The 26,846-nt window shown below is 57.3% G+C and overlaps 3 protein-coding genes across 10 annotated transcripts; 2 read left to right on the top strand and 1 right to left on the bottom strand.

Annotated features, from left to right (window-relative positions):
• Positions 1-1,190: 1,190 nt before the first annotated feature.
• carm1 (coactivator associated arginine methyltransferase 1) lies at positions 1,191-14,354 on the top strand. 4 transcript variants are annotated; one of them, XM_088931818.1, is made up of 16 exons: positions 1,191-1,509; positions 4,745-4,867; positions 5,240-5,346; positions 5,782-5,886; positions 5,988-6,098; positions 6,893-7,070; positions 8,718-8,808; positions 8,899-8,980; positions 9,461-9,546; positions 10,104-10,193; positions 10,600-10,737; positions 11,040-11,129; positions 11,239-11,351; positions 11,955-12,032; positions 12,695-12,763; positions 12,865-14,354. In XM_088931818.1, exons 1-16 carry the CDS (start codon positions 1,368-1,370, stop codon positions 13,002-13,004), a joined length of 1,743 nt encoding a protein of 580 aa, XP_088787944.1. In that variant the 5' UTR covers positions 1,191-1,367; the 3' UTR covers positions 13,005-14,354. The 4 variants fall into 4 exon arrangements, with proteins under 4 accessions (XP_088787944.1, XP_088787942.1, XP_088787943.1 ...); XM_088931816.1 differs by having other exon boundaries at positions 12,695-12,769; XM_088931817.1 differs by having other exon boundaries at positions 1,299-1,509; positions 4,742-4,867.
• Positions 14,355-16,112: 1,758 nt separating this feature from the next.
• On the bottom strand, positions 16,113-23,435 carry yipf2 (Yip1 domain family, member 2). Of its 5 annotated transcripts, none has more exons than XM_088931821.1 (10): positions 23,279-23,435; positions 22,888-23,029; positions 22,077-22,118; positions 21,739-21,875; positions 19,442-19,522; positions 19,092-19,179; positions 18,617-18,733; positions 17,329-17,495; positions 16,830-17,012; positions 16,113-16,735 (listed from the first exon to the last, which is right to left on the bottom strand). In XM_088931821.1, the coding sequence occupies exons 3-10, from the start codon at positions 22,105-22,107 to the stop codon at positions 16,628-16,630; spliced, it is 912 nt and encodes a 303-aa protein (XP_088787947.1). In that variant the 5' UTR covers positions 22,108-22,118; positions 22,888-23,029; positions 23,279-23,435; the 3' UTR covers positions 16,113-16,627. The 5 variants fall into 5 exon arrangements, with proteins under 5 accessions (XP_088787947.1, XP_088787949.1, XP_088787948.1 ...); XM_088931823.1 differs by having other exon boundaries at positions 22,928-23,029; positions 23,279-23,414; XM_088931822.1 differs by having other exon boundaries at positions 23,289-23,410.
• Positions 23,436-23,803: 368 nt separating this feature from the next.
• Positions 23,804-25,919, top strand: timm29 (translocase of inner mitochondrial membrane 29). The gene is made up of 2 exons (XM_088932378.1): positions 23,804-23,995; positions 24,980-25,919. Exons 1-2 carry the CDS (start codon positions 23,875-23,877, stop codon positions 25,657-25,659), a joined length of 801 nt encoding a protein of 266 aa, XP_088788504.1. The 5' UTR covers positions 23,804-23,874; the 3' UTR covers positions 25,660-25,919.
• Positions 25,920-26,846: the final 927 nt, after the last annotated feature.

Genomic DNA, 26,846 nt, shown 5'->3' with positions numbered 1-26,846 from the left:
GCGACTGCGCCCCGCTCCGTGTCCAGGGGTTGTGGGCTGTGAGCCGGGTGCTCGGTATGTCACCGGAGGGTGTAGGGGCTCTTAACCCAGAGTAGCTACGGTTAGGCCGGCAGGCTGAGCTGGTGGACTTTACGGAAAATCCTCAAACGTAAGCGAGCTCAGCGGGGAGCGAACACATTTCTTCTCTTTCTGTGTATTGGCACCCCTCCTGCTCCGACACCCGACCACACACACCTGCTCTGACACCCCAGACATACACACACCCCTCCTGCTCCGACACCCGACCACACACACCTGCTCTGACACCCCAGACATACACACACCCCTCCTGCTCCGACACCCGACCACACACACCTGCTCTGACACCCCAGACATACACACACCCCTCCTGCTCCGACACCCCAGACATACACACACACCTCCTGCACAGACACCCGACCACACACACCTGCTCTGACACCCCAAACATACACACCCCCCTCCTGCTCCGACACCCGACCACACACACCTGCTCTGACACCCCAGACATACACACACCCCTCCTGCTCCGACACCCGACCACACACACCTGCTCTGACACCCCAGACATACACACACACCTCCTGCACAGACACCCGACCACACACACCTGCTCTGACACCCCAAACATACACACCCCCCTCCTGCTCTGACACCCCAGACATACACACACCCCTCCTGCACAGACACCCTGGCCACATGTACCCCCTGCTCTGACACCCCGACCACACTGCTCTGACACTGATACACACATCAACAGTATATGGCTAGTATAGATCAGAATATCTGTCTGTTTAATTAATATTTTAATTGACATTATTAACGTCCAGTGCCTTCACAGACAGTACCAGTCTATGTGGTGTGAAATACGCCTGTTTTGAACTCAATACAATCTATGAATCTGGAAGCGCGTGTGTGCTCCTGTAGTGCGGTGATGGGCTCACGGGCACGAGACACAGGACTGTAATCCCAGTTATCCATCATCTTTAACCTTAAACACAGAGGAGGGTTACAGTCAGAGCCTTAAAAATCATCAATTGCTTTTTATGAACGAGCAACGTGGAGTCAAGGACTAATTTGACGAATGCTTGGAATCGGTAGGCACCTTGGTCACTCTGACACGTTGGGGAGGGTAGGAAAGAGACATTATCACCATTATTGCATTTCCAGCTTTATTAACGCGGTGACGGCATTCGGAGACAACTGCGGCGGGGCGGTAGTGAACAGTAATGCGCCGGCCGGGCGCTAGGCGGCGCTCTCTCCCCACCCTGGCTCAGCGTGTGTGTGTGTGAGTGCGCGAAAGACGCTCACTCTGCGTGTCCGTCTGTCTCTCTTCCCCCACATCGAAGATGGCGGTGTCCGTGTTTCCCGGCGTGCGGCTCCTCTCCATCGGCGACGCGAACGGAGAGATCCAGCGGCACTCGGAGCAGCAGCCGCTGAAGCTCGAGGTGAAAACCACGCAGGACGCGGCCCTGCTCACCCTCTCCAACAGTGAGTACCACCCCCGGCGCGGCGCCTCCCCGCCCGGCCGGCTGTGCGAGCTGCGCCCCGGCGCTGGATGAATGCGAGCTTGTGTGCTCGGCACAGACCCTCGCTCTGCGCGCTAGCGGCGTGGCGTTTCCCGACACCTCGGATGTAACCCCGGTTTCAGTGCCGCCTGTAACTTCCCGAAAACTCTTCCCGGAACACGCAGCCCGGGTTAGCCAGCCCGCTTTGCCAGGCGGGTTCGGGGGCCCGGCGGTTCGCTGGAGCAGCCCGGCCCGGCTCGGCTCGGCTCTGCGCGCTTGTGCTGCTGAGACGTCGAAGTCCCGAACAGACTCGGAGCGCCCTGCTCGGGACGGAGCCGCGCCTGGTGTCTGTAACTGGTGTCCCTGGGTCGGCGTGTGGAGGGGGCAGAGGGGGGCTCGGTTGCGTTAGTCCCTCATCGGCTAGTGCGGAGGGACGGGTTTGCTGTCCCTGCCGCCCTGACCGAGGTCTCAGCCCGAGCTTGAAAGCGGCCTTGCGGCGACTCCGCACCGGCGAGCCGATCACCTTCCCCGGTCCAGCGGCTCCGGGTTTCGGCCCTGGCACGCCGCCTCGCCCTGGCCGCCACGGGGAGGAGGGGAGCCCCGTGTCGCGGCGATCCCCCCACCCTCATCGGCGGGGTGCGGGTGCTGCACATGGGGAGACGGACAATAGCCCGCACCCCCTCTCTTCCCCGCCCCCTCCCTCTTCCTCTCGGCTTTGTTGCGACGTGAATGGCGCAGTCTAGAGACACAGAGGCCCCGGATTATATGAAGGCCCGAGTGCATGAAGGGGGACCCTCTGGCCAGGTGGCCGAGTCCTGCTTGGGGGAGGGGCACCTCCTTTTGTTGTGCCCCCCCCCGGAGGAGACCCGTTGGGCCGCCGGAGGCAGCGTCGTGGCCCGGGTGCGCACAGGGCCCGTCCGCTCCGCTGCTCTTAAAGGGCCAGCGTCTCATTTCCAGCTCCGCTTGTGTCCGCCCGCACACCGGGCGCCAGGGGCAGCGTGATGACGGACCAGTAGGACTCGGGGTGCTACTGCTCTGGGGTGCAGCCGGGCAGTAGCACGTGTCCGTGATGCCCCGCACGGTTCGCGTGTTCCCGTCCATCGCTCTCGACCCGGCACTGCAGGAGCCCCGGCCGGGTCCGAAGCCCGGAGATGGATCAGGCTGCTATGAAGGGGGAGTTGGGGTGCTCGGCCGTGGACCCGGAGGGGTGTGCGTGGTTTGTGCGAGTCTGAGGGACGGGCTCGGTCGGGTAAACGAAGCCGGTCAGCTGATTTGCGTCGGTTCGGCCGGTGGAAATGGTGCTGTGCAGCCGCCTGAAAAGCGAACTGCGATGCAGATGCGTTTGGCTGGTCGTTTTCAGCAGCGCGACGGCTGAATTCTTCTGGAGCGCGGCCGGACAACGCGCGCTGCCCCTCACCGAGGGGGGCGGGGCGGCGCTTGCTTCGTTTTCGCAGCGGCGGTGCCCTGTGATTGGGTGCCCGTCTTGAGTGACAGGGGCCGCAGCCAGTCGTGAGGCGGCGGCGGGGAGGTGTGTCGGCGCGGAGCTGTGGGGCTGTTGATGTTGACTGGAAGAGAGTCCGTCCCCTGCCCACCATGCGTGGAGAACTGGGCAGCTTGAGTGGTTTACTCGTCAGAGTCCTAATTCTTATAAACTAGACTGCTGGAAAGATCTCCAGGTCTTTTTCTGAGGATTTTAAGATGTTTGACTACCTGGTGAAAGCAGAAGCAGTTTAATAAGACGATTATGCAGTGCAAGATGAGTACAGCTATTTTAGTTTCATCATCAGTTCTAAAACGGTTGCGTGTCTGGAGCTGTCTTCACCCTGCAGGGCCTCTCCTGACAACCACGGTTTAACATGGGGGTTCCCACTCCTGGTCCTGGGGTCCCCCACCTGCTGCTCAAAGCCGAGCTCTTTAGCCTCTAAAGGGATCCTTAATCGAAGCAGCAGGGACTCGAACCTTCGCCACTTTCTTTCTACTCTGTGTTTGGGGCTCTCAGGCGATCTTGCAGTACCTATGAGGCGGCTTCCTACGTGCTCGGGAGCTAAAGCTGTATTGAAGTCTCCGAATGAAACGTCAAGCACACGACGGGTGTAAGATACAATCACTTTATTGGCCATATGCAATTTCTTGCATTGGGAATTAGTCTTTTTGCATACCTCAGCTTGCTCTCCATGAGACACACAGACAGGGAGAGAAGCTTGGGGTCAGAGCGCAGGGGCAGCCATTGTACAGCACCCCTGGAGCAGCTGGGGTTAAGGGCCTTGCTCAGGGGCCCAAAGGAGTAGGATTCCTCTGCCGGTCGTGGGATTTGAACCTGCAACCTTCCAGCCACAGGCGCAGATCCTTAACTGGGTGTGGTTATTTAATCAAGCGCTCAGGTGGAACAGAACCAGGCAGGTGTGTGGGACTGGGAGGGCTGGTCCAGTTCCTCCTGCGGAATGGCGTCTTGTCACCATACTGGGGCGCCTGCTTGGACATTCATCTCCACAGGCCAGAGCGCCCCCTGCTGGGCTCCTGAGCTCTGAGCGGATTCAGTGATCTGCACAACCTGGAGGGTTTTGTGTTGTGTGGCAGTAAACGCGATCGGCATATTTGCGCCATTCATTTATATGACTGTGGCTGTATGAAACACTCCTCTTGAAGATGTCAGCATGTAATAACAGTTAATGACCCCTTTGACACTCGTACCTGGCAGCTAAGGTTTTAATACGGTTTGTTGATTATTTTTTTTAAAAAAAGCAGCCAAGGATTGGAACTGAGAAATTAACTGTCGAATAGTTTTAAAATAGAAAGCTCATCATTTTGATCCTGCATTCTGCTACACAAGTGAGCTTTTGAGCTGCGAACTGCTGTGTGAGTGAAGAAAGGGACAGCAGTGGCCCCCCAGGAGGCGCTGTATCTGCGCCTGCATCAGCAGTCTGCCGTGGCGTCAGTGAGCACATGAGGGGTACCAGCTGGGGGCGACAGCAGGGCACGGACAGCCACTGCAGTGCCCTTGCCTGGACACCAGTGACCAGCTCATATCTCCTGATGTTTCTTTTCTGCTGTCTCTGCTCGTGAAACTGCGCCCCGTTTGTATGGTGGAGTCCTGGGGGCAGCAGGGCTCGCCGGTCTGCAGGGGTGACCTGTTGTAGTCCCCCCCTGTGGTGGGGGAGTTTGAGAGTGAAGATGTGCGCTGGCTCTAACATCTGTGTGTGTGCTGCGTGTTCCAGCAGAGGAGACCTGCGTGTTCAAGTGCTCGGTGTCCCGGGAGACGGAGTGCAGCCGCGTGGGGAAGCAGTCTTTCATCGTGACGCTGGGCTGTAACAGCGTGCTGCTGCAGTTCTCCTCCCCCACAGGTACCCCCTTCCCCCTCGTCCTGTCAGTGTGTGCGCATGTGTGTCAGACTGTGTCTCTGTCTTTCTCTCTGTGAGCGCCTCCCTCTCCCCGTCTGTGGCGGGGCGGGCCAGCGCCTCCCTCTCCCCGTCTGTGGCGGGGCGCGCCAGCGCCTCCCTCTCCCCGTCTGTGGCGGGGCGCGCCAGCGCCTCCCTCTCCCCGTCTGTGGCGGGGCGCGCCAGCGCCTCCCTCTCCCCGTCTGTGGCGGGTGCGCCAGCGTCTCCCTCTCCCTGTCTGTGGCGGGTGGGCCAGCGTCTCCCCCTCCCTGTCTCTGTCAGGTGTGCACTCTAGTGTGCATTGCTGTATTGTCACCAGTGGGTTGTGCTTCATTCCAGAGTTCTGTTCCTTTTATAACATCCTGAAGAACTGCCGTGGTCACAATGTAGAGCGCTCCGTCTTCAGCGAGAGGACAGAGGAATCATCTGCTGTGCAGTACTTTCAGGTACAGAAGCACTGACCCTGACTGTTGTGGACGTGTCCTCTCAGCCACTGACTCTGACTGACTGAGCAGTTGGACACGCTGCTACATCTACTGACACCCCCCCTGAGCCTGACTGATGGACCAGTGGATACGTGGACACATCTACTGATGCCTACAGACCCTGACTGACTGGACCACTGGACACATGGACACATAGATTGACTGATGGACCTGTGGACACATGGACTGACCCACTGGTACTGATTGCATCAGCGGACACATCTACTGACACCCCCATTGACCCATACTGATGAACCAGTGGGCACACTTGACAAACGGACTGACCCTGACTCCTGGACCGGTGGACACAGGGACAGGCCCCTGACCTGCCTGGTCTAGACTGCAGTCTTGCGCTGGGACTCTGTCTGAGCTCCGTCTCTCCTTCCTCCTCTGCAGTTCTATGGCTACCTCTCCCAGCAGCAGAACATGATGCAGGACTACGTGCGGACCGGGACATACCAGCGAGCCATCCTGCAGAACCACACGGACTTCAAGGACAAGGTAGCGGGTCAGGCGGCGGCTGGACTGGTTGTGGGTGCTGGTTCTGCACCAGGGCTGCCGAGTCTGTATGAACCATGAACCCCCCACCCCGTGTTCCTCAGGTGGTCCTGGACGTGGGCTGCGGTTCCGGGATCCTGTCGTTCTTCGCCGCGCAGGCGGGGGCCAGGAAGATCTACGCGGTGGAGGCCAGCACCATGGCGCAGCACGCTGAGGTACCTGGGCACAGGCCGGCAGCACCGAGCACCACTGCCCTCTCCTGGGAGAGCAGAGCAGAGTAGAGGAGTTTATTCCCGTATGTACACGTACGTGGGATCTGTCAGGACGGTGCGGTACAGCAGATGGCACAGGACAACAGGCAACAGCACACGATGTAGACAGTACATTACAAACATGATTATAACAACAGGACAATCAATGTGTTGTGGACAACAATTAATGTGTATTAGTGGGAAAAAAACATGCCCACAGTGCAGACGTGCATCGAGTCTGAGGCATTGCAGTTAGCTGTGAAGGGTGTGTACTATGAGTACTGCAGTGGGGGAGAAGCTGTTCTAAGCCTGGTGGTCTGTGCTTTAATGATGTGGTACCACTTGCGCAGGGGGGAGGACAGTTTGTGGCCGGGATGGTTGGGATCCTGAATGATGGATTGGGCTTTATTGCAACAGAGGATGATGTGAGTCTCACTGATTGATGGTGAATCACGTCCTATAATCTCTGTGCCGTTGCCACAACCCTTTATAGTGCGTCTTTGTCGTGCACGGTAGTATTGCTGTACCACACAGTGATGCCACTAGTGAGGACACTTTCTGTGGTGCTGTGGTAAAAGTTCATGAGGAACTTCTTCCCCAAACTGTATTTCTTTCAGCTCCGCAGAAAGTACAGGCGCTGTTGTGTCTTTTTCAGGCTGGCTCCAGGGCTGGGAGGGGGTTCAGGGTGGGCTTGCGGGGCTCTGTGCAGAGGGAGGAGAAACGATGGTGCCCTGTGCTGACCCCGTCTCTCTGCCCAGGTCCTGGTGAACAGTAACGGGCTGTCGGACAGGGTGGTGGTGATCCCTGGGAAGGTGGAGGAGGTCTCTCTGCCTGAGCAGGTGGACATCATCGTGTCGGAGCCGATGGGGTACATGCTGTTCAACGAGCGCATGCTGGAGAGCTACCTGCACGCCAAGAAGTTCCTCAAGCCCAGCGGTGAGAGACAGGCTGCCCCCTGTCCACGTCTCAACACTCTGTGCTTTCTGACACACCCTAAGCCTCAGACTGTCCCCGGTCTCTCTCTCTGCTCTGTGCTTTCTGTCCGACAGACCCAAACCCTCAGACTGTCCCCAGTCTCTCTCTCTGCTCTGTGCTTCCTGTCCGACAGACCCTAACCCTCAGACTGTCCCCTGTCTCCCTCTGCTCTGTGCTTCCTGTCCGACAGACCCAAACCCTCAGACTGTCCCCGGTCTCTCTCTCTGCTCTGTGCTTCCTGTCCGACAGACCCTAACCCTCAGACTGTCCCCGGTCTCTCTTTCTGCTCTGTGCTTCCTGTCCGACAGACCCAAACCCTCAGACTGTCCCCAGTCTCTCTCTCTGCTCTGTGCTTCCTGTCAGACAGGCCCTAACCCTCAGGCTGTCCCCGGTCTCTCTCTCTGCTCTGTGCTTCCTGTCTGACAGTCCCTAACCCTCAGACTGTCCCCTGTCTCCCTCTGCTCTGTGCTTCCTGTCCGACAGACCCAAACCCTCAGACTGTCCCCGGTCTCTCTCTCTGCTCTGTGCTTCCTGTCTGACAGACCCAAACCCTCAGACTGTCCCCGGTCTCTCTCTCTGCTCTGTGCTTCCTGTCCGACAGACCCTAACCCTCAGACTGTCCCCGGTCTCTCTTTCTGCTCTGTGCTTCCTGTCCGACAGACCCAAACCCTCAGACTGTCCCCAGTCTCTCTCTCTGCTCTGTGCTTCCTGTCAGACAGGCCCTAATCCTCAGACTGTCCCCGGTCTCTCTCTCTGCTCTGTGCTTCCTGTCCGACAGACCCTATCCCTCAGACTGTCCCCGGTCTCTCTTTCTGCTCTGTGCTTCCTGTCCGACAGACCCAAACCCTCAGACTGTCCCCAGTCTCTCTCTCTGCTCTGTGCTTCCTGTCAGACAGGCCCTAACCCTCAGGCTGTCCCCGGTCTCTCTCTCTGCTCTGTGCTTCCTGTCTGACAGACCCAAACCCTCAGACTGTCCCCTGTCTCCCTCTGCTCTGTGCTTCCTGTCCGACAGACCCAAACCCTCAGACTGTCCCCGGTCTCTCTCTCTGCTCTGTGTTTCCTGTCCGACAGGCCCTAACCCTCAGACTGTCCCCGGTCTCTCTCTCTGCTCTGTGCTTCCTGTCTGACAGACCCAAACCCTCAGACTGTCCCCGGTCTCTCTCTCTGCTCTGTGCTTCCTGTCCGACAGGCCCTAACCCTCAGGCTGTCCCCGGTCTCTCTCTCTGCTCTGTGCTTCCTGTCCGACAGACCCAAACCCTCAGACTGTCCCCAGTCTCTCTCTCTGCTCTGTGCTTCCTGTCAGACAGGCCCTAACCCTCAGGCTGTCCCCGGTCTCTCTCTCTGCTCTGTGCTTCCTGTCTGACGGACCCAAACCCTCAGACTGTCCCCGGTCTCTCTCTCTGCTCTGTGCTTCCTGTCTGACAGACCCTAACCCTCAGACTGTCCCCGGTCTCTCTCTCTGCTCTGTGCTTCCTGTCTGACAGACCCTAACCCTCAGACTGCCTCTCTCTGGTCTGGAGCTCTGTGTCAGTGGGGCTCTGCGTTGGGTGTAAAGCCCGGTCAGTTCTCGGCGACTCGTCCGGCTGATCTCCCTCCCTCTGCCCGCAGGTAACCTGTTCCCCACGATCGGCGACGTGCACCTCGCCCCCTTCACCGACGAGCAGCTGTACATGGAGCAGTTCACCAAGGCCAACTTCTGGTGAGGGAGGGGGGATTCGAGGGTGCGGTGCTGTGGTGCCGTCAGCCCTGCCCTCTGTGCTGAGACCCTGTGCCGCCCCTGTCTCTGCAGGTACCAGCCCTCCTTCCACGGAGTGGACCTGTCGGCGCTCCGGGGCGCGGCCGTGGACGAGTATTTCCGCCAGCCCATCGTGGTAAGAGGCAGTCGCCCCGAGTTTGTATCAGGGCGCCGTGCTTTTCCTCTTACCTGGCCCCTGGAGAGCCCCAGTCCTGCATCATCCTTGAACCCCGGGCTTGTAAACGCTAAGATCATTTAACCGCTTAAGCAGGCGACTTGCTCAATTCAATAGTTTGGCGATTATTTGAAATGGAAATCGCTGAGTGAGGATCTCGGCTGTGACCGTTCCTGAGCGAATCAACTTGGTGAATCGATCCGAACTCAGATTGAACGTTCCAGATCTTTATAACGGGCGGATCGGTGAGACCTGCTGGATGGTGGCTGTCCAGGACAGGACAGGTTGGCCGCTCCTGGTGTAGATGGACACTCGGTCTTTCTCGGGTCTTCCCAGGTGACTGAGGCAGTATTTCTGGGAAACCCGGGGGAGACCTCAGATCTGGTCTCTCTATGGCTTCAGGAACATGTTTCTCTCTCTTCCACCTCCCCTCTCTCCCAGGACACCTTTGATATCCGAATCCTGATGGCCAAATCCGTGAAATACACAGTTAACTTCCTGGATGCGAAAGAAGACGACCTACACAGGTAAGTCACTGGGGTGACACTGGGTGTGAATTGCCCCTGTCCTTCAAATACATTCCTGGATTTACTGGAGTGTCCTACACTGACAGTCTGAAGGAACTGAGTCTCTTTAGTCTGAAGGCGGTGTCCTCACTGACAGGCTGGACGAACTGAGTCTCTTTAGTCTTGAGCAGAAAGGACTGTGTGGAGACCTGATTTAATAAAAAAAAAAATTCTGATAGTTAACAAAATACTTCTTCAGAACAAACATTAAAATGGGGCTAGAGGACACAGGTGGAAACTACATGGAGTGCATATAAAACTGAGATCGGGAGGCTCTCCTTTGCACAAAGGGTTGTGGGGGTGTGGGACAGACACACTCCTCAGCCCTGCTGTTGAAGCAGATACCCTGGGTTCTTTCAGGAAGTGTGTGGATGAGATCCTCAGTTCAGTCAGCTGTTCATTATTACAAGCTGGAAGGCTGCTCTTGCGTGTCTTGCTTGCAGTTCGGTGTGTGCGGGTGGATGGTCACTGAGTTCCATCATGCCTGATTTTTAGTTTTACCTTGGCCTCTCCCTCAGGATAGAGATCCCGTTCAAATTCCACATGATGCACTCGGGGCTGGTCCACGGGCTGGCCTTCTGGTTCGACGTGGCGTTCATCGGCTCAGTGTGAGTACTTCCTGTTGTCAGACCCTTCTCTCGGCAAACCAAGACGGAGATTTTGTCTTTGCAATGAAGAAAGGCGGGCAGATGACGTTGACAGGTTAACCTCGTCTCTCGCTCGATTTCGCAAGGACAGCAGCGGGCTTTTATTCTCGAAGATGAGTAAAATTTCCATACGGAAATGTACATTTATGATTGGTCAATACCAGTTTACCATGTAAGGTTTAACAAGGTCAGAACGTTATGCAGTTTGGTCAGCCTTGGGCAATTAACCAAGACCCCTCATTAGCTAAGACCCTATTCCCTTGCATACTGGTTCCTTCACCGTCCAGCCCCACTGCCTGGGGGTCTCCATGCCCATGTTGTATTAAAGGTTTGGTTCTGACCCACTCTCTCCTTCACCCCCTCCCAGGATGACAGTATGGCTCTCCACAGCGCCCACGGAACCGCTGACCCACTGGTACCAGGTCCGCTGTCTCCTACAGTCGCCTCTCTTCGCCAAGGCGGGTGACACGCTGTCTGGCACTGCCCTACTCATCGCCAACAAGAGGTAAGGCCGATGGGCCAGAACCAGGGCTCCTAGTCCCGGCTGTGCATGCCGTGCCCTGAGGACACCCGGAGAAACCTGACCCTTCTTCAGAGTTAGCGTGTCATCAGACTCCCGTTGACTTTGACCGCTCTGTCTCTGCAGACTCTTCAGGGTGCTGCAGGTTTTGCTGTGAATATGAGTGTATGGTTGAGTATGAGTGTATTGAACAGGATTTAGGCGTCACCCAGTGTCACCTGACCCCGAGCCCTTTATTCTGTGGTGCAACAGTCCAGAATGACCTCGGCTTCTCTTTACCTTCGCAGACAGAGTTATGACATCAGCATCGTTGCACAGGTCGACCAGACGGGCTCCAAATCCAGCAACCTCCTGGACCTCAAGAACCCCTTCTTCAGGTGGGGCTGCTGGTGGGAGGGGGGCTCCCCCTGCATGGGCAGCACAGTTGGTGTTGACAGTGGGCTTTTTTCCGGCAGGTGCTCACTCATTGGGTGCTGTGTGTTTCAGGTACACGGGAGCGAACCCAACTCCTCCCCCTGGCTCTCATTACTCTTCCCCCTCTGAGAACATGTGGAATACTGGGGGTGCATACAGCATGAGCCAGGGCATGGCTGTGTCAGGTACCCCTGAGAGACACGGGCCCACACACACTGAGAGAGACAGAGACACGGCCCCCCCCCCCCCACCCCCCACATACAAACGCACTGAGTGAGACAGAGACACGGGGCCCCCCCACACACACGCACTGAGTGAGACAGAGACACGGGGCCCCCCCACACACACGCACTGAGTGAGACAGAGACATGGGGCCCCCCCACACACACGCACTGAGTGAGACAGAGACACGGGGCCCCCCCACACACACGCACTGAGTGAGACAGAGACACGGGGCCCCCCCACACACACACACTGAGAGAGACAGAGACACAGGGCCCCCCACACACACACACACTCACTGAGAGAGACAGAGACATGGGGCCCCCCCACACACACACACTGAGAGAGACAGAGACACGGGCCCCCCCCCCCCCCCACACACATACTGAGAGAGACAGAGACATGGCCCTCCCCCCCCCCGAGACACACACACACTGAGAGAGGCAGAGACAGGGGGCCCCCACACACACGTACTGAGAGAGACAGAGACACGGGCCCCATGCACAGTGTTCAGATTTGCTTTCTGTTGTGAACAGTGGTGTAAACTTGACCTTCGTGTCCCTCAGGAATGCCGACTGCATATGACCTCAGCACCGTCATCGCCAGCGGCTCCTCCGTCTCGCACAACAACCTCATCCCCCTCGGTACGCAGAGAAATGCCGACTAACCACCTGACAGACGTTCTGCAGCCCAGTGTGGGGCAGGACTGTGTTCTGAGTGGGAGCCCCCTTGTGGGGCAGGACTGCGTTCTGAGTGGGAGCCCCCTTGTGGGGCAGGACTGCGTTCTGAGTGGGAGCCCCCTTGTGGGGCAGGACTGTGTTCTGAGTGGGAACCCCCCTGTGAGGTAGGACTCTGTTCTGAGTGGGAGCCCCCGTGTGGGGCAGGACTGTGTTCTGAGTGGGAGCCCCCTTGTGGGGTAGGACTGTTCTGAGTGGGAGCCCCCCTGTGGGGCAGGACTCTGTTCTGAGTGGGAGCCCCCCTGTGGGGTAGGACTGTGTTCTGAGTGGGAGCCCCCCTGTGGGGCAGGACTGTGTTCTGAGTGGGAGCCCCCCTGTGGGGCAGGACTGTGTTCTGAGTGGGAGCCCCCCTGTGGGGCAGGACTGTGTTCTGAGTGGGAGCCCCCCTGTGGGGCAGGACTCTGTTCTGAGTGGGAGCCCCCCTGTGGGGTAGGACTGTGTTCTGAGTGGGAGCACCCCTGTGGGGCAGGACTGTGTTCTGAGTGGGAGCACCCCTGTGGGGCAGGACTGTGTGTCTGTGCTGTGTCTGTGCTCTATACCGCTGGTAATGTGTCTCCCTCTGTCTCCAGCGAACACAGGGATCGTGAACCACACTCACTCTCGGATGGGATCCATCATGAGCACGGGCATCGTCCAGGGTGAGAGTGAGTTTCTGCCGGGGTTCCTGTCAGTATGGTGGCCTGGTGCCTGTGGTCTGTTGATTGAAACGATTTCCTGTCTATCCCCCCCCCACCACCAGGAGTGTCGGCGGTCCAGCCTGGTGCCAGCAGCAGCAGCGCTCACTACTCCCTCAACAGCCAGTTCACCATGGGGGGGCCGGCCATCTCCATGGCGTCACCCATGGCGATCCCTAGCAACACCATGCACTACGGCAGCTAAGCCCCGCCCATTTCGACCCCTGCCCCGCCCCCTCTGAACTGACAACCCAAAGGAAACCAAAACCACGGTCTGCTGCTTCCTCGCGCCTCCTCCACACCCTCACCTGCTGGGCTGGTCCCCCCTTCCCCCGTCAGACTCCTGCCTCTCGCCCCAGGGGTGCAGCTGCTCCGCCCGAGGGGGGGCTTCCTGTTGACTCGCCCACCCTACTGTCACTGCCAGGGAGGCGGTTCCCGTCGAACGTGCAGCCAATGACATGAATGCAGCAGCCCGTCAGGGAGTGACAGACCGGTGGGTCAGCCAATCGGCGGACTCCCACTGATGAATGAATTGTTTTGCCGCCCCCCCCATCCCCCTGTGTCTCCTGTTTCACCCCTTGCCCCTCTGAACTGAACCAGGTTCCCCAGTGGGGTCCCTCCTACACCGAGCAGCAGCTTTGCTTCCTCTTCTGTCCACAAGAGGGCAGCAGTTCCCCTCCCTGCCTGCTCCCCGGCCCCAGGACTGGGCTGGCTGTGGTTCTCTCGTTCCTCCAGTTGTAGATGTGCAGACACGCTGGAAAGCTGGACTAGACCCGTCTGTCTGTTCGTCTCGGTGCCCGACTGGACCCCCGGCCCCCCGCCTCCTGGTTTCCGGTGGGTTTGGATTGTTCCCGTCGCTGTTCGGGCTCCATCCATCTCTCCTCCAGGCCGTTCTGAAGCCGTGTCCTCGGTGCCGCTGTGTGCGGTCCGCGGGCCCGCTCCGACCGGGGTTACGGACCAGAACCCGGAACGTCTGGCCTGATGTTCGGCTGGCGCCCTCGTCCCGCCCCGTGTCCGTTTACAGCCTCCCGTGGCCGCGGCTCTCGGGCTCGTCCTGATGTGGTACCCCTCCGCCAGCGTCCAGCACGAGCGCCCGGCTCTGGTGTCGTCGCGCTGGGCCGGGCCAGACTGGGCCGGGCAGCTGAAGAGGGCGTGATTGGGGGCGATTCTCTCTCCTGAGGGGCGCGGAACGATGAAGACGGGCCACCTGGAATTCTGCAGCTGGACAAGAGAGCAGCAGCATGACTCTGTTTACAGCCCCCCGTCCCGTCCTCACAACTCCCCCCCACCCTGGCGCCTCCTGTCCGGCCGCTGACCGCTGACCGCGGCCTGAGACACTGAGACGGGGGGCCGGGGGCCAGGGCCGTCCTCCGCAGAAGAGCTCCGATTTCCTTTCTGAATTTTGGATTTAGTAACTTTTAAAAGAGAAAGAAGAAGAAATTGTGTCTGCTAGTTTGTAGAGTAAATGTTTTTTTTTTTTGTTTTTCTTTCACATAAAAAACAAAACCATAAAAAAAGGAGACAGTGGAGTGAAATAAACGTTGGCGAGTTCCTGTACGGTCTGGCTCTGTATCTGTCCTCAGGCGAGCCTCTCCCTCAGCCCTGCGGTCCCCCCACGGAGCCTCTCCCTCAGCCTTGTGGGGTCCCCCCCCCCAAGCCTCTCCCTGAGCGGTGGGTTCCCCCCACTGTTCCTCTCCTTCAGCCATGGGGTCCCCCCCACTGTACCTCTCCTTCAGCCCTGGGGTCCCCCCACGGAGCCTCTCCCTCAGCCTTGTGGGGTCCCCCCCCAAGCCTCTCCCTGAGCGGTGGGTTCCCCCCACTGTTCCTCTCCTTCAGCCATGGGGTCCCCCCCACTGTACCTCTCCCTCAGCTGTGGGGTCCCCCCCTCAGGAGTTCTCGGGGGTCAGTGAGGGCTCGAGGGTTAACCCTTCGCTGCCCGCTGTGCGTCTCCGCTGGAGTGCTGGCAGTGCCCATCGCTTCAGAAGGTCAAGAGCACCGGAGAGCTAAGTGCTTCTCCACGCCCTGAGTGAGTGGGTTCTGATGAGCCGTTTCATGAAGCCCAGTTCCAGGGCTTGTATTACGGAGAATCCGTAATAGTCCTGGTGGAGTGGAAAAGCAGAAGGGATGATGCCCAAGACGCAGCACAAGGCAAAAAAAATGGAGCTGATGAGCAGCTGTTCCAGCACACGGGGCAGAGGGGTATCCCCTGGGGCAGAGGGCAGCCATCACAGTTCAGCAGACGGGTAGTTCAAGATGTCAGGACTCGGGGTCCGGATTCACTGGGATGTGTCGGGTGTGTGAACCCGGACGCTGTAGTTCGTTTGCTGCTCAGACTCGTTAATCTTGGTCATGGGGATCAGAAGGAGCGGTCCTTACCCTGCACACATTGATGTTCAGACATTAATGGTAAAGAGAATTTTAGGAAAAGTGTGATGTGCTGCCACCTACTGTAGCACAAGAGCAAAACCAATTTGTGTGGTGTTAATGAAGCTTCTGACTATAAATCCAGATAGGGTACCGACATCCTGCACAGAGCCTCTGGCTTGAGAACAAGAAGGTCAGGTTCGTTTCCCCACCCCCCCCCCAGCATTGCAGGAGGGCACATTCCCAGGATGCTCAGCTCCTGAAAAGGGTGAGCAGAGGGAGCGCTCAGTGGTGCAGCCGGAACAGCTGCGCGGGGGCTGTCCCTCCTCTCCCCCAGAAGACCTTGAACTGTACTTTGAAACAGTTTGCGCTCAGTTTCGAACCCTCTTCTGCTTGAATCCCCATTAGCGGTGTCACAAGGTGAGCTCTTGCGTTGTCACTGCTCAGTACCGGACCAATGGGTTCAATCTAGAGCTCGGAACAGACGCACCTGGGGAGAGGAGACGTCGGTCATGTCTAAACCCAGGACAGCGGGAAGGGAGTCTGCACCCTTGTTTCTGGATAAAGGGCTTCAGACAGCAGTGGCACCGTTATTATTTCTGAATATTTTTTTTCCTCTACAGAAAAGGGTTTTAGAAAGTATCTGTTTTATAGCAGGATCCTGTCAAAAAAAATATCTATATTAAATTGGACTATTTTCTCCTTCTTCGACTTCAAGAGAAACTCCTTCATGCCTGGTCCTGTACGGCCCTCGCCCCACGTACTCTGAGTGTCTTCCGTCAGGGGTTAAAGCGCACTGTTAGTCTGGGCTCATGGGACGCTAGACTGGATAAACTCTAGAAACCTGCTTGACCCCAACGTCCATCAGATCTTCCTTCTCAGTTAAGCGGCCCTGATCCCCCCCAAACCCAGGAAATGTCCCTGTAAAAAGGACACGTTCTCAGTAAAATGGCTTTCCACTACTTTTTAATTTCCGCGATACATCACTTTCCATCTCAAAAGGAAAAATACATAAATAACCATGACGGGTGGGGTTAACCCTAACCCTGGACTGCAAACTGGGTAAAGGAATCCCCTTCCCTTCGGTGTGCCTGAACCCCGAGACTCAGCGCTCCAGCCCCGCACTGATCGTCCCCTCGGGCTGCGGCGGGACCGCGGGACGGAGGGACAGGTGGTCCTGCGCACCGACTGGGCCGCTCTCCCTCTCCCTCTCCCCCGGTACCCTGCAGGACTGCTGGCCCAGCCCACCAGCCCACCCGCCCACCCCTGAGCCCCTGCCAGCGTACCACCCCGGAGCACAAAATAAATAAATCATTTCTCCAAAACAAAAAACGTATCCGACCTTTCCCCCGCTTTCCTCTCTTCCCTTGTTCCCTCATCTCCTCAACCCCTCCGTTGCCCCCTCACCCCCTCCTTTGCCCCCCCCGCCCCCTCGCCCCTTGCCCCTCGCCCCGCCGGTGTTGCTCAGTGTGTCACAGCTGTGCGGGTCAGCAGGGTGCTGTGGTTTCCTGTGGGGGTGGCCGCCGGGGTGGTGGGGCTCCACGTGCGCTCAGCGGACTGGAAGAAGTAAAGCTGAGGAAGAGGGAAAGGGGGGGTTAAGGGCGTGGACAGCTGCTGACACCGTACGGGTCTCGGCCCCCCCCCCCCGGAGCCCCCCGGGCCTCACCTTGCAGCCAATGGCAAGCAGCGCATGCAGGAGGACGATGGCGATCACCGTGGCAACGGCAGTGATCTTGGTGTCGTCGCGGACCACTGGCCAGAACGTGAGAACCAGCACCGAACCCGAGATTGCCACGGCAACCAGGATAAGCAGCCACTGCAACCACTGCACCGGAATAATCCAGAGAACCTGAGAGAAGGACAGGGGCCAGCGGGAGAGGAAGGGAGACAAAAGGAGAGAAGTTTAGAGAATTGACTAGCTGAGTCAGAATTACTTGTCTCCTTGAAATGTGCCGAGCTCTCATTCATTCCAGATCCTCGGATCAGCCAGCTATCAGAAGTGATCTTAGATCCTGTGCGTGTACTGTAGACAGGAGTACCTGCCCCCATCTGGCCTCCGCCAGCTCGTCTGCAGCCTTACTGCACCATCGGACACTAGGCTGAGCGCAGGCTAATGATGTAGGACTACCAGCCTCAGAAGCAGTCGACGAGGACATGTGGCTCACCGAGGTGGGGATGTAGATGGACAGGGAATATCCGTACACACAGACCGTCTCCAGAAAGGAATACCCGACGACCTGGCGCTCTGACCCACGGCGCCACTGCAGGAACCCCCAGACACCCAGCGGGACCAGCCAGGCATAGCAGAACACAGCCACCCCTGCTATCGACACTGAGAGAGAGAGAGAGAGAGTCTGGACTGAGACAAATATCCTCTTCCCACCTTCACCAGCACAGCCCCAGACTCCACTGGCACAGCCAGCACAGCCCCAGACTCCGCTGGCACAGCCAGCACAGCCCCGATCTTCGCTGGCACAGCCAGCACAGCCCCGGTCTTCGCTGGCACAGCCAGCACAGCCCCCGTCTCCGCTGGCACAGCCAGCACAGCCCCCGTCTCCGCTGGCACAGCCAGCACAGCCCCAGACTCCACTGGCACAGCCAGCACAGCCCCAGACTCCTTTGGCACAGCCAGCACAGCCCCGATCTTCACCGGCACAGCCAGCACAGCCCCAGACTCCACTGGCACAGCCAGCACAGCCCCAGACTCCACTGGCACAGCCAGCACAGCCCCGATCTTCACTGGCACAGCCAACACAGCCCCAGACTCCCCTGGCACAGCCGGCACAGCCCCAGACTCCACTGGACAGTGGAGGCAGGGCTGAGATCAGTCCTACTGGGGACAGAGACAGAGAGGCAGGGCTGAGATCAGTCCTACTGGGACAGAGACAGAGAGGCAGGGCTGAAATCAGTCCTGTGGAGGACAGAGACAGAGAGGCAGGGCTGAGATCAGTCCTGTGGGAGGACAGAGACAGAGAGGCAGGGCTGAGATCAGTCCTGCAGGGGACAGAGACAGAGAGGCAGGGCTGAGATCAGTCCTGTGGGAGGACAGAGACAGAGAGGCAGGGCTGAGATCAGTCCTGTGGGAGGACAGAGACAGAGAGGCAGGGCTGAGATCAGTCCTGTGGGAGGACAGAGACAGAGAGGCAGGGCTGAGATCAGTCCTGCAGGGGACAGAGACAGAGAGGCAGGGCTGAGATCAGTCCTGTGGGAGGACAGAGACAGAGAGGCAGGGCTGAGATCAGTCCTGTGGGAGGACAGAGACAGAGAGGCAGGGCTGAGATCAGTCCTGCAGGGGACAGAGACAGAGAGGCAGGGCTGAGATCAGTCCTGTGGGAGGACAGACAGTCCAGAAATCAGTTTATAAGTGAGCGGCAGAGAGCAGTGAGAAACAGAGAGGGTGGGGGGAACAGAAGAGGTGAGGAAAGTTAAGTGACCACAGGACGGCTCTCACACCTTTGTGGAACTGGGGCCTGTAGTGATACTGGGGGTCTCCCATCTTGGCCAGGAAGGTGTAGAGGTTCCCACTGACGGCCATAGAGAAGACCAGCGTTGCGCAGATCCAGAACGGCCCTGAGAGAGGAGATGAGCAGGGAAAGGGGAGACAGGGAGAGAGATGGAGATGGAGATGGATTACCAACACTGCGACTCCATACTGCGGCCATGTGGTGTTTCTGTGCAACACGAACAAGTCTGCAGTCTGCAGTGTACGAGCCTTGTCTTGAGGACTGCAGCTCAGATATCAACACGAACAGGTCAGGTTTGCCCCTTGATCCCTCTCATTCTCAAGTATCAAGCAGGAGATATCAGCATCGCCTGGCTGTGATAGTTGAGCTCTCCAGTTGTGTGTCTGCGTAATTCAAGCCTTTTCCTCACGTGCATCTGTGTTGGATACTTTGTCACAAAAATAGATCGGATATCAATGTCTCACCGTACAGGTCTGGATTGCTACGGAGATGGTGCTTCACGAAGCTCCGGCCAGGAAACGGCAGCACTGAGCCCTTTATCCTGTCCAGCACCTGTGACAGAGGACACGGTCAACACAGCGGGATCCTATCGGAATACTTTTACTGTCAGTCAATAGAATCAGCGGGGCACTGTGCACACACTGCTTCTTTTTTTTTTAGTGAAGTTTTTTAATGCGATAACAGCAATTCTTAACATTTATATCCAACTGCAGTAATTAGCATTAGTAAATTATTGGTCAACTGCAAGAGCGAGGACACAGTTTATGTGAAAGACTCTCTGTCTGTGGTCCTGCGACTCTTCCAGCCAGGGTACCTGCAGTGTGTCAACGTTGAAGAAGGACTGGTAATACTCAAAGGTCCAAAAGCTTGCTGTCGTTCTCTCTCCACTCAGCAGCTGGAAGAACAGACAAGGGGGGCTGGTTACCTCACCAGAGCAGCTTTATGCGTCATATATCAAAAACAGGACCAGATCCAGGCCTGCAGCACACAGAGCCCCAGAGCTGGGGACAGGCCAGAGTGCAGCAGACACACTGTAACACACAGAGAGTAACAGCACAGGGGTTAGTAGTGCTATTCTCATATACAGCAAAAGAAAAGGAGAGTGTGATTGGTGTGGTGTGAGCTCAGACTGCCTGCCCCTGTCACACTCCCTGAGCTCACACTGCACCCGTCACCCTCCCTGAGCTCACACTGCACCCCCGTCACACTCCCTGAGCTCACACTGCACCCGTCACCCTCCCTGAGCTCACACTGCACCCCCGTCACACTCCCTGAGCTCGCACTGCACCCCCGTCACACTCCCTGAGCTCGCACTGCACCCCCGTCACACTCCCTGAGCTCGCACTGCACCCCCGTCACACTCCCTGAGCTCACACTGCACCCCCGTTACCCTCCCTGAGCTCACACTGCACCCCCGTCACACTCCCTGAGCTCACACTGCACCCGTCACACTCCCTGAGCTCACACTGCACCCCCGTCACCCTCCCTGAGCTCACACTGCACCCCCGTCACCCTCCCTGAGCTCACACTGTACCCCCGTCACACTCCCTGAGCTCACACTGCACCCCCGTCACACTCCCTGAGCTCACACTGCACCCCCGTCACACTCCCTGAGCTCACACTGCACCCGTCACCCTCCCTGAGCTCACACTGCACCCGTCACCCTCCCTGAGCTCACACTGCACCCGTCACACTCCCTGAGCTCACACTGCACCCGTCACCCTCCCTGAGCTCACACTGCACCCCCGTCACCCTCCCTGAGCTCACACTGTACCCCCGTCACACTCCCTGAGCTCACACTGCACCCCCGTCACACTCCCTGAGCTCACACTGCACCCGTCACCCTCCCTGAGCTCACACTGCACCCCCGTCACACTCCCTGAGCTCACACTGCACCCCCGTCACACCCCCTGAGCTCACACTGCACCCCCGTCACACTCCCTGAGTTCGCACTGCACCCCTGTCACACTCCCTGAGCTCGCACTGCACCCGTCACACTCCCTGAGCTCACACTGCACCCGTCACACTCCCTGAGCTCACACTGCACCCCCGTCACCCTCCCTGAGCTCACGCTGCACCCGTCCCACTCCCTGAGCTCACGCTGCACCCGTCACACTCCCTGAGCTCGCGCTGCACCCGTCACCCTCCCTGAGCTCACGCTGCACCCGTCACCCTCCCTGAGCTCACACTGCACCCGTCACCCTCCCTGAGCTCACACTGCACCCCCGTCACCCTCCCTGAGCTCGCACTGCACCCCCGTCACCCTCCCTGAGCTCGCACTGCACCCGTCACCCTCCCTGAGCTCGCACTGCACCCCCGTCACACTCCCTGAGCTCGCACTGCACCCCCGTCACCCTCCCTGAGCTCACACTGCACCCCGGTCACACTCCCTGAGCTCACACTGCACCCGTCACCCTCCCTGAGCTCACACTGTACCCCCGTCACACTCCCTGAGCTCACACTGCACCCCCGTCACACTCCCTGAGCTCACACTGCACCCGTCACCCTCCCTGAGCTCGCGCTGCACCCGTCACACTCCCTGAGCTCACACTGCACCCCCGTCACACTCCCTGAGCTCACACTGCACCCGTCACCCTCCCTGAGCTCACACTGCACCCGTCACACTCCCTGAGCTCACACTGCACCCGTCACCCTCCCTGAGCTCACACTGCACCCGTCACACTCCCTGAGCTCACACTGCACCCGTCACACTCCCTGAGCTCACACTGCACTCCCGTCACACTCCCTGAGCTCACACTGCACCCGTCACCCTCCCTGAGCTCACACTGCACCCGTCACACTCCCTGAGCTCACACTGCACCCGTCACCCTCCCTGAGCTCACACTGCACCCCCGTCACACTCCCTGAGCTCACACTGCACCCCCGTTACCCTCCCTGAGCTCACACTGCACCCGTCACCCTCCCTGAGCTCACACTGCACCCGTCACACTCCCTGAGCTCACACTGCACCCCCGTCACACTCCCTGAGCTCACACTGCACCCCCGTTACCCTCCCTGAGCTCACACTGCACCCGTCACACTCCCTGAGCTCACACTGCACCCCGGCCACACTCCCTGTGCTCACACTGCACCCCTGTCACACTCCCTAACCTCAGACTTTTCCTCTGCTCCCTCCTCATCCTCCGATAGGTCAAGCCTCACAGCTCCTCCCTCAGCTGGATGTGCTGGGATTGGGTAGGTTGAGGCCCCTGGGTCAGCTGACAATAGCTCAGCAGCCTCTTCAAACTCTGAGAGATGAAACACAGGGTCAGAGTGACAGTGATACACACGCTGTCTGTCTGTCAGTGTGAGAGAGGGCAGTGTGTGTGTGTCAGAGAGAGAGCTCTGTGAGAGAGGGCAGTGTGTGTGTGTGTCAGAGAGAGAGAGTGCTCTGTGTCTGAGAGAGGGCAGTGTGTGTGTGTGTCAGAGAGAGAGTGCTCTGTGTTTACCTTGAAACTTGAGATCATCAGAAGCCGCCATATCAACACAGCCTTCAGAAATGGAACAGAACACAACAGTTAATCACAATACCAATAATAATAATTTATTAATGATATATAAATAATAATAATATGGATAAACTACTCAAAGTGTCTGGAAAATACTACAGGAGCTATTATAGCAGTTTTGCACCTGTTCTAAATGAAAAAGTTACATTTTATTTTACACAAGAAGAAATGGCAGCCGCAGTACATACAGCTGCAACAGTAGATACAGTAGCAGCAGTAGGAACAGTAATATAACTGTTAAAACACCAGACCGGTCACCAGAGGAAGGTCAGCATTATGTCTGCTGTGGATCTATGTCTCTACAGACCTGTAGCTAGTACCTGTTGGGCTGGGATCATGCCTGACAATATGAAACCCTCTTGATCTCAGTGCTCTGGAAAGGGCCAGTTTAGAGCACCCTGTGCACAGGTAGGAAGTAGGACAAACCGGAGCACCTGGAGAGATCTCACACAGCCCGGAGGGAACATGCAAACTCCTCCCAGACAGGGTACCCCTGCGTGGACAGGGTCACTGGCGCTGTGTTGCAGTCGGGCTAATTACCACACCACAACGCTGCATGAGTACAATGACGACGAAGTTAACAATAATTAATATCAATATTGCTGCTGCACGGTCTCGCAGTGTTTAGCATTGCTGCATGGCAACACTGGGTCTCCGTGTTCCCTTCTGGAGCTGGGTGCTATCTGCATGGAGTCTGCATGTTCTCCTTCCTCCGGGTGCTCCAGTTTCCTCCCACAGTGCAAAGGCATACCGTTAGGTTAACTGGTTTCTGGAACCACTGGCCCTCGGACCTGTGTGTTTGTGTGTGTCCTGCGGTGACTGTAGTCCCGTCTAGGGCTGTACCCCTCTTTGCGCCCAGTGTTTCCCGGGACAGGCTCCGAGCCAGCGCGACCCTGAATTGAATAAGCCGTTATTGAAAGTGACATAATTAATATAAGCCTAGCTTTTGCCAAGTGACAGCTAATATAAAGAGGACATAATCTGACTATAAAAACGTTCATCTGAAAAACAGCTATTACATATACAGCTATTCTAGCACGAGTTCGAGTCATTAGAAAGCAGAATTGTTTCATGCCCGGTCCAAAATAGTTTCGTCATTATGGTAATTATAACCGTACCTCTGCAGCAGTCTGGATTCTCACCTTGTCTCACCTGAAACTATCCCGTTTCTCCTCTTCGTCAGCAGGACAGATCCGCACGATTCAGCATAAATACCCAAGCACAGATGACACAAATAACGTAAACCTCAAGTCTCTCTCTTTCCTGCCTCCACATCTGACACGAAACGTCAGTGCTTCCACGTCACCCACAGCAGGCATGTTCCCTCATCATGTGACCAGGGCCTGAAGCCGGAAATTACTACCGGAAAGCAGTGCTTCTCTGTGAGACCACTAAGTAGATGGAGGGAGCTCTAAAACTGCCATGTTTCACCTTCTTTGTATTCTTTAAAATAAAACCACGTGTTCCTTAATAAAATAAACAAATATATGTTGGGGGAAGTTTTTTACCTTTAAATAGAGGAGACAGATAGAATACAATGGGTCATATCTTGTTTCCCCATCGGAAGGGATAACTGCGTAACACAATACTGAAACTATGACAGTTTCTTCAGCCATTTTGGCTCAAAGAACTGCAGCGTTATACTTAATGCCGAGCCTTCTCCCAGAGCCACAATGGAGGCCGTTTCCCCTAGCGACAATGCTCTGCGACTGAAGACCTTGTACGCTGACAAGTGATCATGGCCGCCGCGTGGGTTTTGCGCAGGTGGTGTTCGAGCGCTGCTCGTGCCGCTGAGGAGCAAAGTGGAGCAACACGAAGCAAGGGATCGCTGTGGAACAGAGCGCGGGACAGTCGCATAGGTGAGGACGTCAGGACGTGTGCGCTGTTTGTCTGTTTGCGGGATCATTGTGTACTTTCCAGACCAAGGGAGTCTGTTACCTAATGTCCCCTATCCAGAGCATCGTGTGAGGCAGCTCTCCGAGGAGGTCACTGCTCAGTCAGTGTCTGTATGAACCCCTCTCTCTCAGTGCAGTGTTAATGTACTGTAGTGTCCAGTCAGTGTGTCTGTATGAACCCCTCTCTCTCAGTGCAGTGTTAATGTACTGTAGTGTCCAGTCAGTCAGTGTGTCTGTATGAACCCCTCTCTCTCAGTGCAGTGTTAATGTACTGTAGTGTCCAGTCAGTGTGTCTGTATTAACCCCCCTCTCTCAGTGCAGTGTTAATGTACTGTAGTGTCCAGTCAGTCAGTGTGTCTGTCTTAACCCTTCTCTCTCAGTGCAGTGTTAATGTACTGTAGTGTCCAGTCAGTGTGTCTGTATGAACCCCTCTCTCTCAGTGCAGTGTTAATGTACTGTAGTGTCCAGTCAGTCAGTGTGTCTGTATGAACCCCCCTCTCTCTCAGTGCAGTGTTAATGTACGGTAGTGTCCAGTCAGTCAGTGTGTCTGTATGAACCCCTCTCTCACAGTGAAGTGTTAATGTACTGGAGTGTCCAGTCAGTCAGTGTGTCTGTATGAACCCCTCTCTCTCAGTGCAGTGTTAATGTACTGGAGTGTCCAGTCAGTCAGTGTGTCTGTATGAACCCCTCTCTCACAGTGAAGTGTTAATGTACTGTAGTGTCCAGTCAGTATGTGTTTGTATTAACCCCTCTCTTAGTGCAGTGTGGTAGGTGCAGTTTATTTACATTTAGAATAATTTGATAATTAGTTTTTTAGTGAAGGAATGGCAGAGGAGGCATGCAAAGTAAAACATTCAGTACTGAATTCAACCACAAATCTCACCTGTCCCTCAAGGCACAAGGCTGCAGTGCCCGGCAGGGCTGACCCCTCTCTCCTTCCTCCCCCAGGCCTCTGGCTCCACAGTCTCCTTGGCGATTACCGGGAAGCCTGTCGTGATGTCATTGTGGGCCTGCGGGAGCGGCCACTCAAAGCTGCTGCCTACCTCTCCCTGCTGGGCGGAGTCTGGGGCTGTTACCATAGAAACCCCGGTCCCGCGTCCTTTGAGAGCTGCCTCTTGGAGGCCTCCAACACGCTACTGCTCCTGTCGCCGTGGATACGGAGCGGCACAGCAGATGCCCACGTGCAGGGGCTGGCCTGGCTGCGGAACGAGGGGCGCCTGCGCTGCCTGAACCTGGGCGTGGCCACGCTGGCGTACAGCGCGCCCTTCGACCCCGACAGCAGCCTGTACGAGGCACGCTGCCCTCACCTGCGGCCCCGCTGGCTGGAGCTGCCCGAGCGGCTGCTGGACGTGGGCTTTCTGGGCCGCTGGTGGGTGCTGGAGAGGCACATGAGCGACTGTGATATCAACGAAGAGGAGTTCCGGCACCTGCCTTCACACCTGCGCTCCCTGTCCCCCTCCGCCCTGCGCTCCGAGGTCAACGAGCAGCTGCACAGGGACTCCCAGCACCCCGTCACGCTCAGTCAGGCTGACATCGCCCAAGCCGAGCTCCAGGAGCTGGAGGAGGCGGAGGGGAGCAGCAGGGGTCGGGGCTCCAGCCGCCCCTGTGACGGCAGGACACAGACTTGACCTTCGCCCCCCCAGCCCTAGAAACAGCAGCCCTGTCCCTGTGTCTGACATGTTTGTGTTCTGCTCCACTGCGCCTGTCTGCTTGCTGCCATTTTCCAATAAGAGCAGAGAGAGCCTGAAACTCAGTGATAAGCTGTGTAAAGAGACAGTTTCCCTCAATAAAATGACGAACGGTGTTTTGAGAGTGCCTGGGAAAAAGCAATACATTGGCAAACTGTGTGTCGTTTAGTTTTATATTTGGAATTAAAAGTAATGAACAATGTTTCATGTCCTGAACTTTAATATAAATAGTCCTAGCATTACTGCGGCTATTCTTAATCATTTCAATGAAGTGCAGCAGTGACACAGATACGGTGTATATACATAAAAGTAAATACATTTTATGGAGTTTTTAAAATAATGACCATCACAGACTTGCTGAAGTAGGTATTATCACAGTTGGGAAGCAGCTGGTATGCTGTTGGTTTCATTTTCATGTTCTAAAATCCTAGTGCTCCCAGTGAATGCGGTTTAAATCAGCCTGTGATACAGTACCCGGGGGCACCTTCACGGCTGCTCCTGGGTGAGGATTGCCCATGACCACCGGGGCAGCCTGGCACAGCCTGGCGCCTTCGCTTCACTGCCGGCGTGGTGCGGATAAGAGGAGGCGCGTCGCCTGCTGGGCTCGTCCGAGTGCTGCTCCCGAGCTCTGCCATCCTCCTCTTTCACGTGTGCGCCAGGCCAGTCTGCGGCGACGGCCCCCCCGCGGGGTCCCGCCTCGTCGCGCGGGGGGCTCGGCGCAGCTCGGGCACGGGAAGGGGGAACTCTCGGGATTCGGGGGGGCTGCGGCGGGGGGAAGGGGGAGGCGAATTTCGAGGGATTTCCATGGGAACGGTCAGGAGGGACCCTGCGGCGGAGAGAGGGGGGAAGAGGGGAGGGCGTCCGCCTGCGCCCCCTGCCCTGGCGGAGACTCCCGCGCGCGCACCCCCGAGCCAGGCGCCGCCCATGCGGGGCGCTGTGCTCCCTGGGGTTTCGTCAGACAGGGCTCTGGCCGTCCTGGGAGCGGAGAGGCCAGCCGTGCCCCCCACGGACAGGCCTCGCAGTTTGCTGCAGAGAGCCCCTGCCTCCCCTTGCTCCCACCCTGGGGCTGAGAGGCTGTCTCTCCTGGTAGCCCCATGACCCCAAGGCCTCTCCCTGCTCTTGTGCCC

The sequence above is a fragment of the Atractosteus spatula genome, chromosome 14, assembly GCF_055471065.1.
Source record: "Atractosteus spatula isolate fAtrSpa1 chromosome 14, fAtrSpa1.hap1, whole genome shotgun sequence".
Classification (NCBI taxonomy): Eukaryota; Metazoa; Chordata; class Actinopteri; order Semionotiformes; family Lepisosteidae; genus Atractosteus; species Atractosteus spatula.
The sequence above is the reverse complement of the archived record's forward strand: the minus strand, read 5'-3'. Positions and strand labels throughout refer to the sequence as shown.

What these genes read in the sequence shown, in the direction of transcription:
- yipf2 (XM_088931821.1), bottom strand. Translation starts at nt 22,107, where the DNA reads ATGGCGGCTTCTGATGATCTCAAGTTTCAAG. An exon ending in TAGCAATCCAGACCTGTACG is followed by an intron (nt 18,734 to 19,091) that starts GTGAGACATTGA and finishes CTCCTCTCTCAG; the next exon opens with GGCCGTTCTGGATCTGCGCA. An exon ending in CCATCTACATCCCCACCTCG is followed by an intron (nt 17,013 to 17,328) that starts GTGAGCCACATG and finishes TCCTTCTCTCAG; the next exon opens with GTTCTCTGGATTATTCCGGT.
- carm1 (XM_088931815.1), top strand. Translation starts at nt 1,368, where the DNA reads ATGGCGGTGTCCGTGTTTCCCGGCGTGCGGCTCCTCTCCATCGGCGAC. An exon ending in CTACTCATCGCCAACAAGAG is followed by an intron (nt 10,738 to 11,039) that starts GTAAGGCCGATG and finishes TTACCTTCGCAG; the next exon opens with ACAGAGTTATGACATCAGCA. An exon ending in CTCAAGAACCCCTTCTTCAG is followed by an intron (nt 11,130 to 11,238) that starts GTGGGGCTGCTG and finishes TGTGTGTTTCAG; the next exon opens with GTACACGGGAGCGAACCCAA.
- timm29 (XM_088932378.1), top strand. Translation starts at nt 23,875, where the DNA reads ATGGCCGCCGCGTGGGTTTTGCGCAGGTGGTGTTCGAGCGCTGCTCGT. An exon ending in AGCGCGGGACAGTCGCATAG is followed by an intron (nt 23,996 to 24,979) that starts GTGAGGACGTCA and finishes TTCCTCCCCCAG; the next exon opens with GCCTCTGGCTCCACAGTCTC.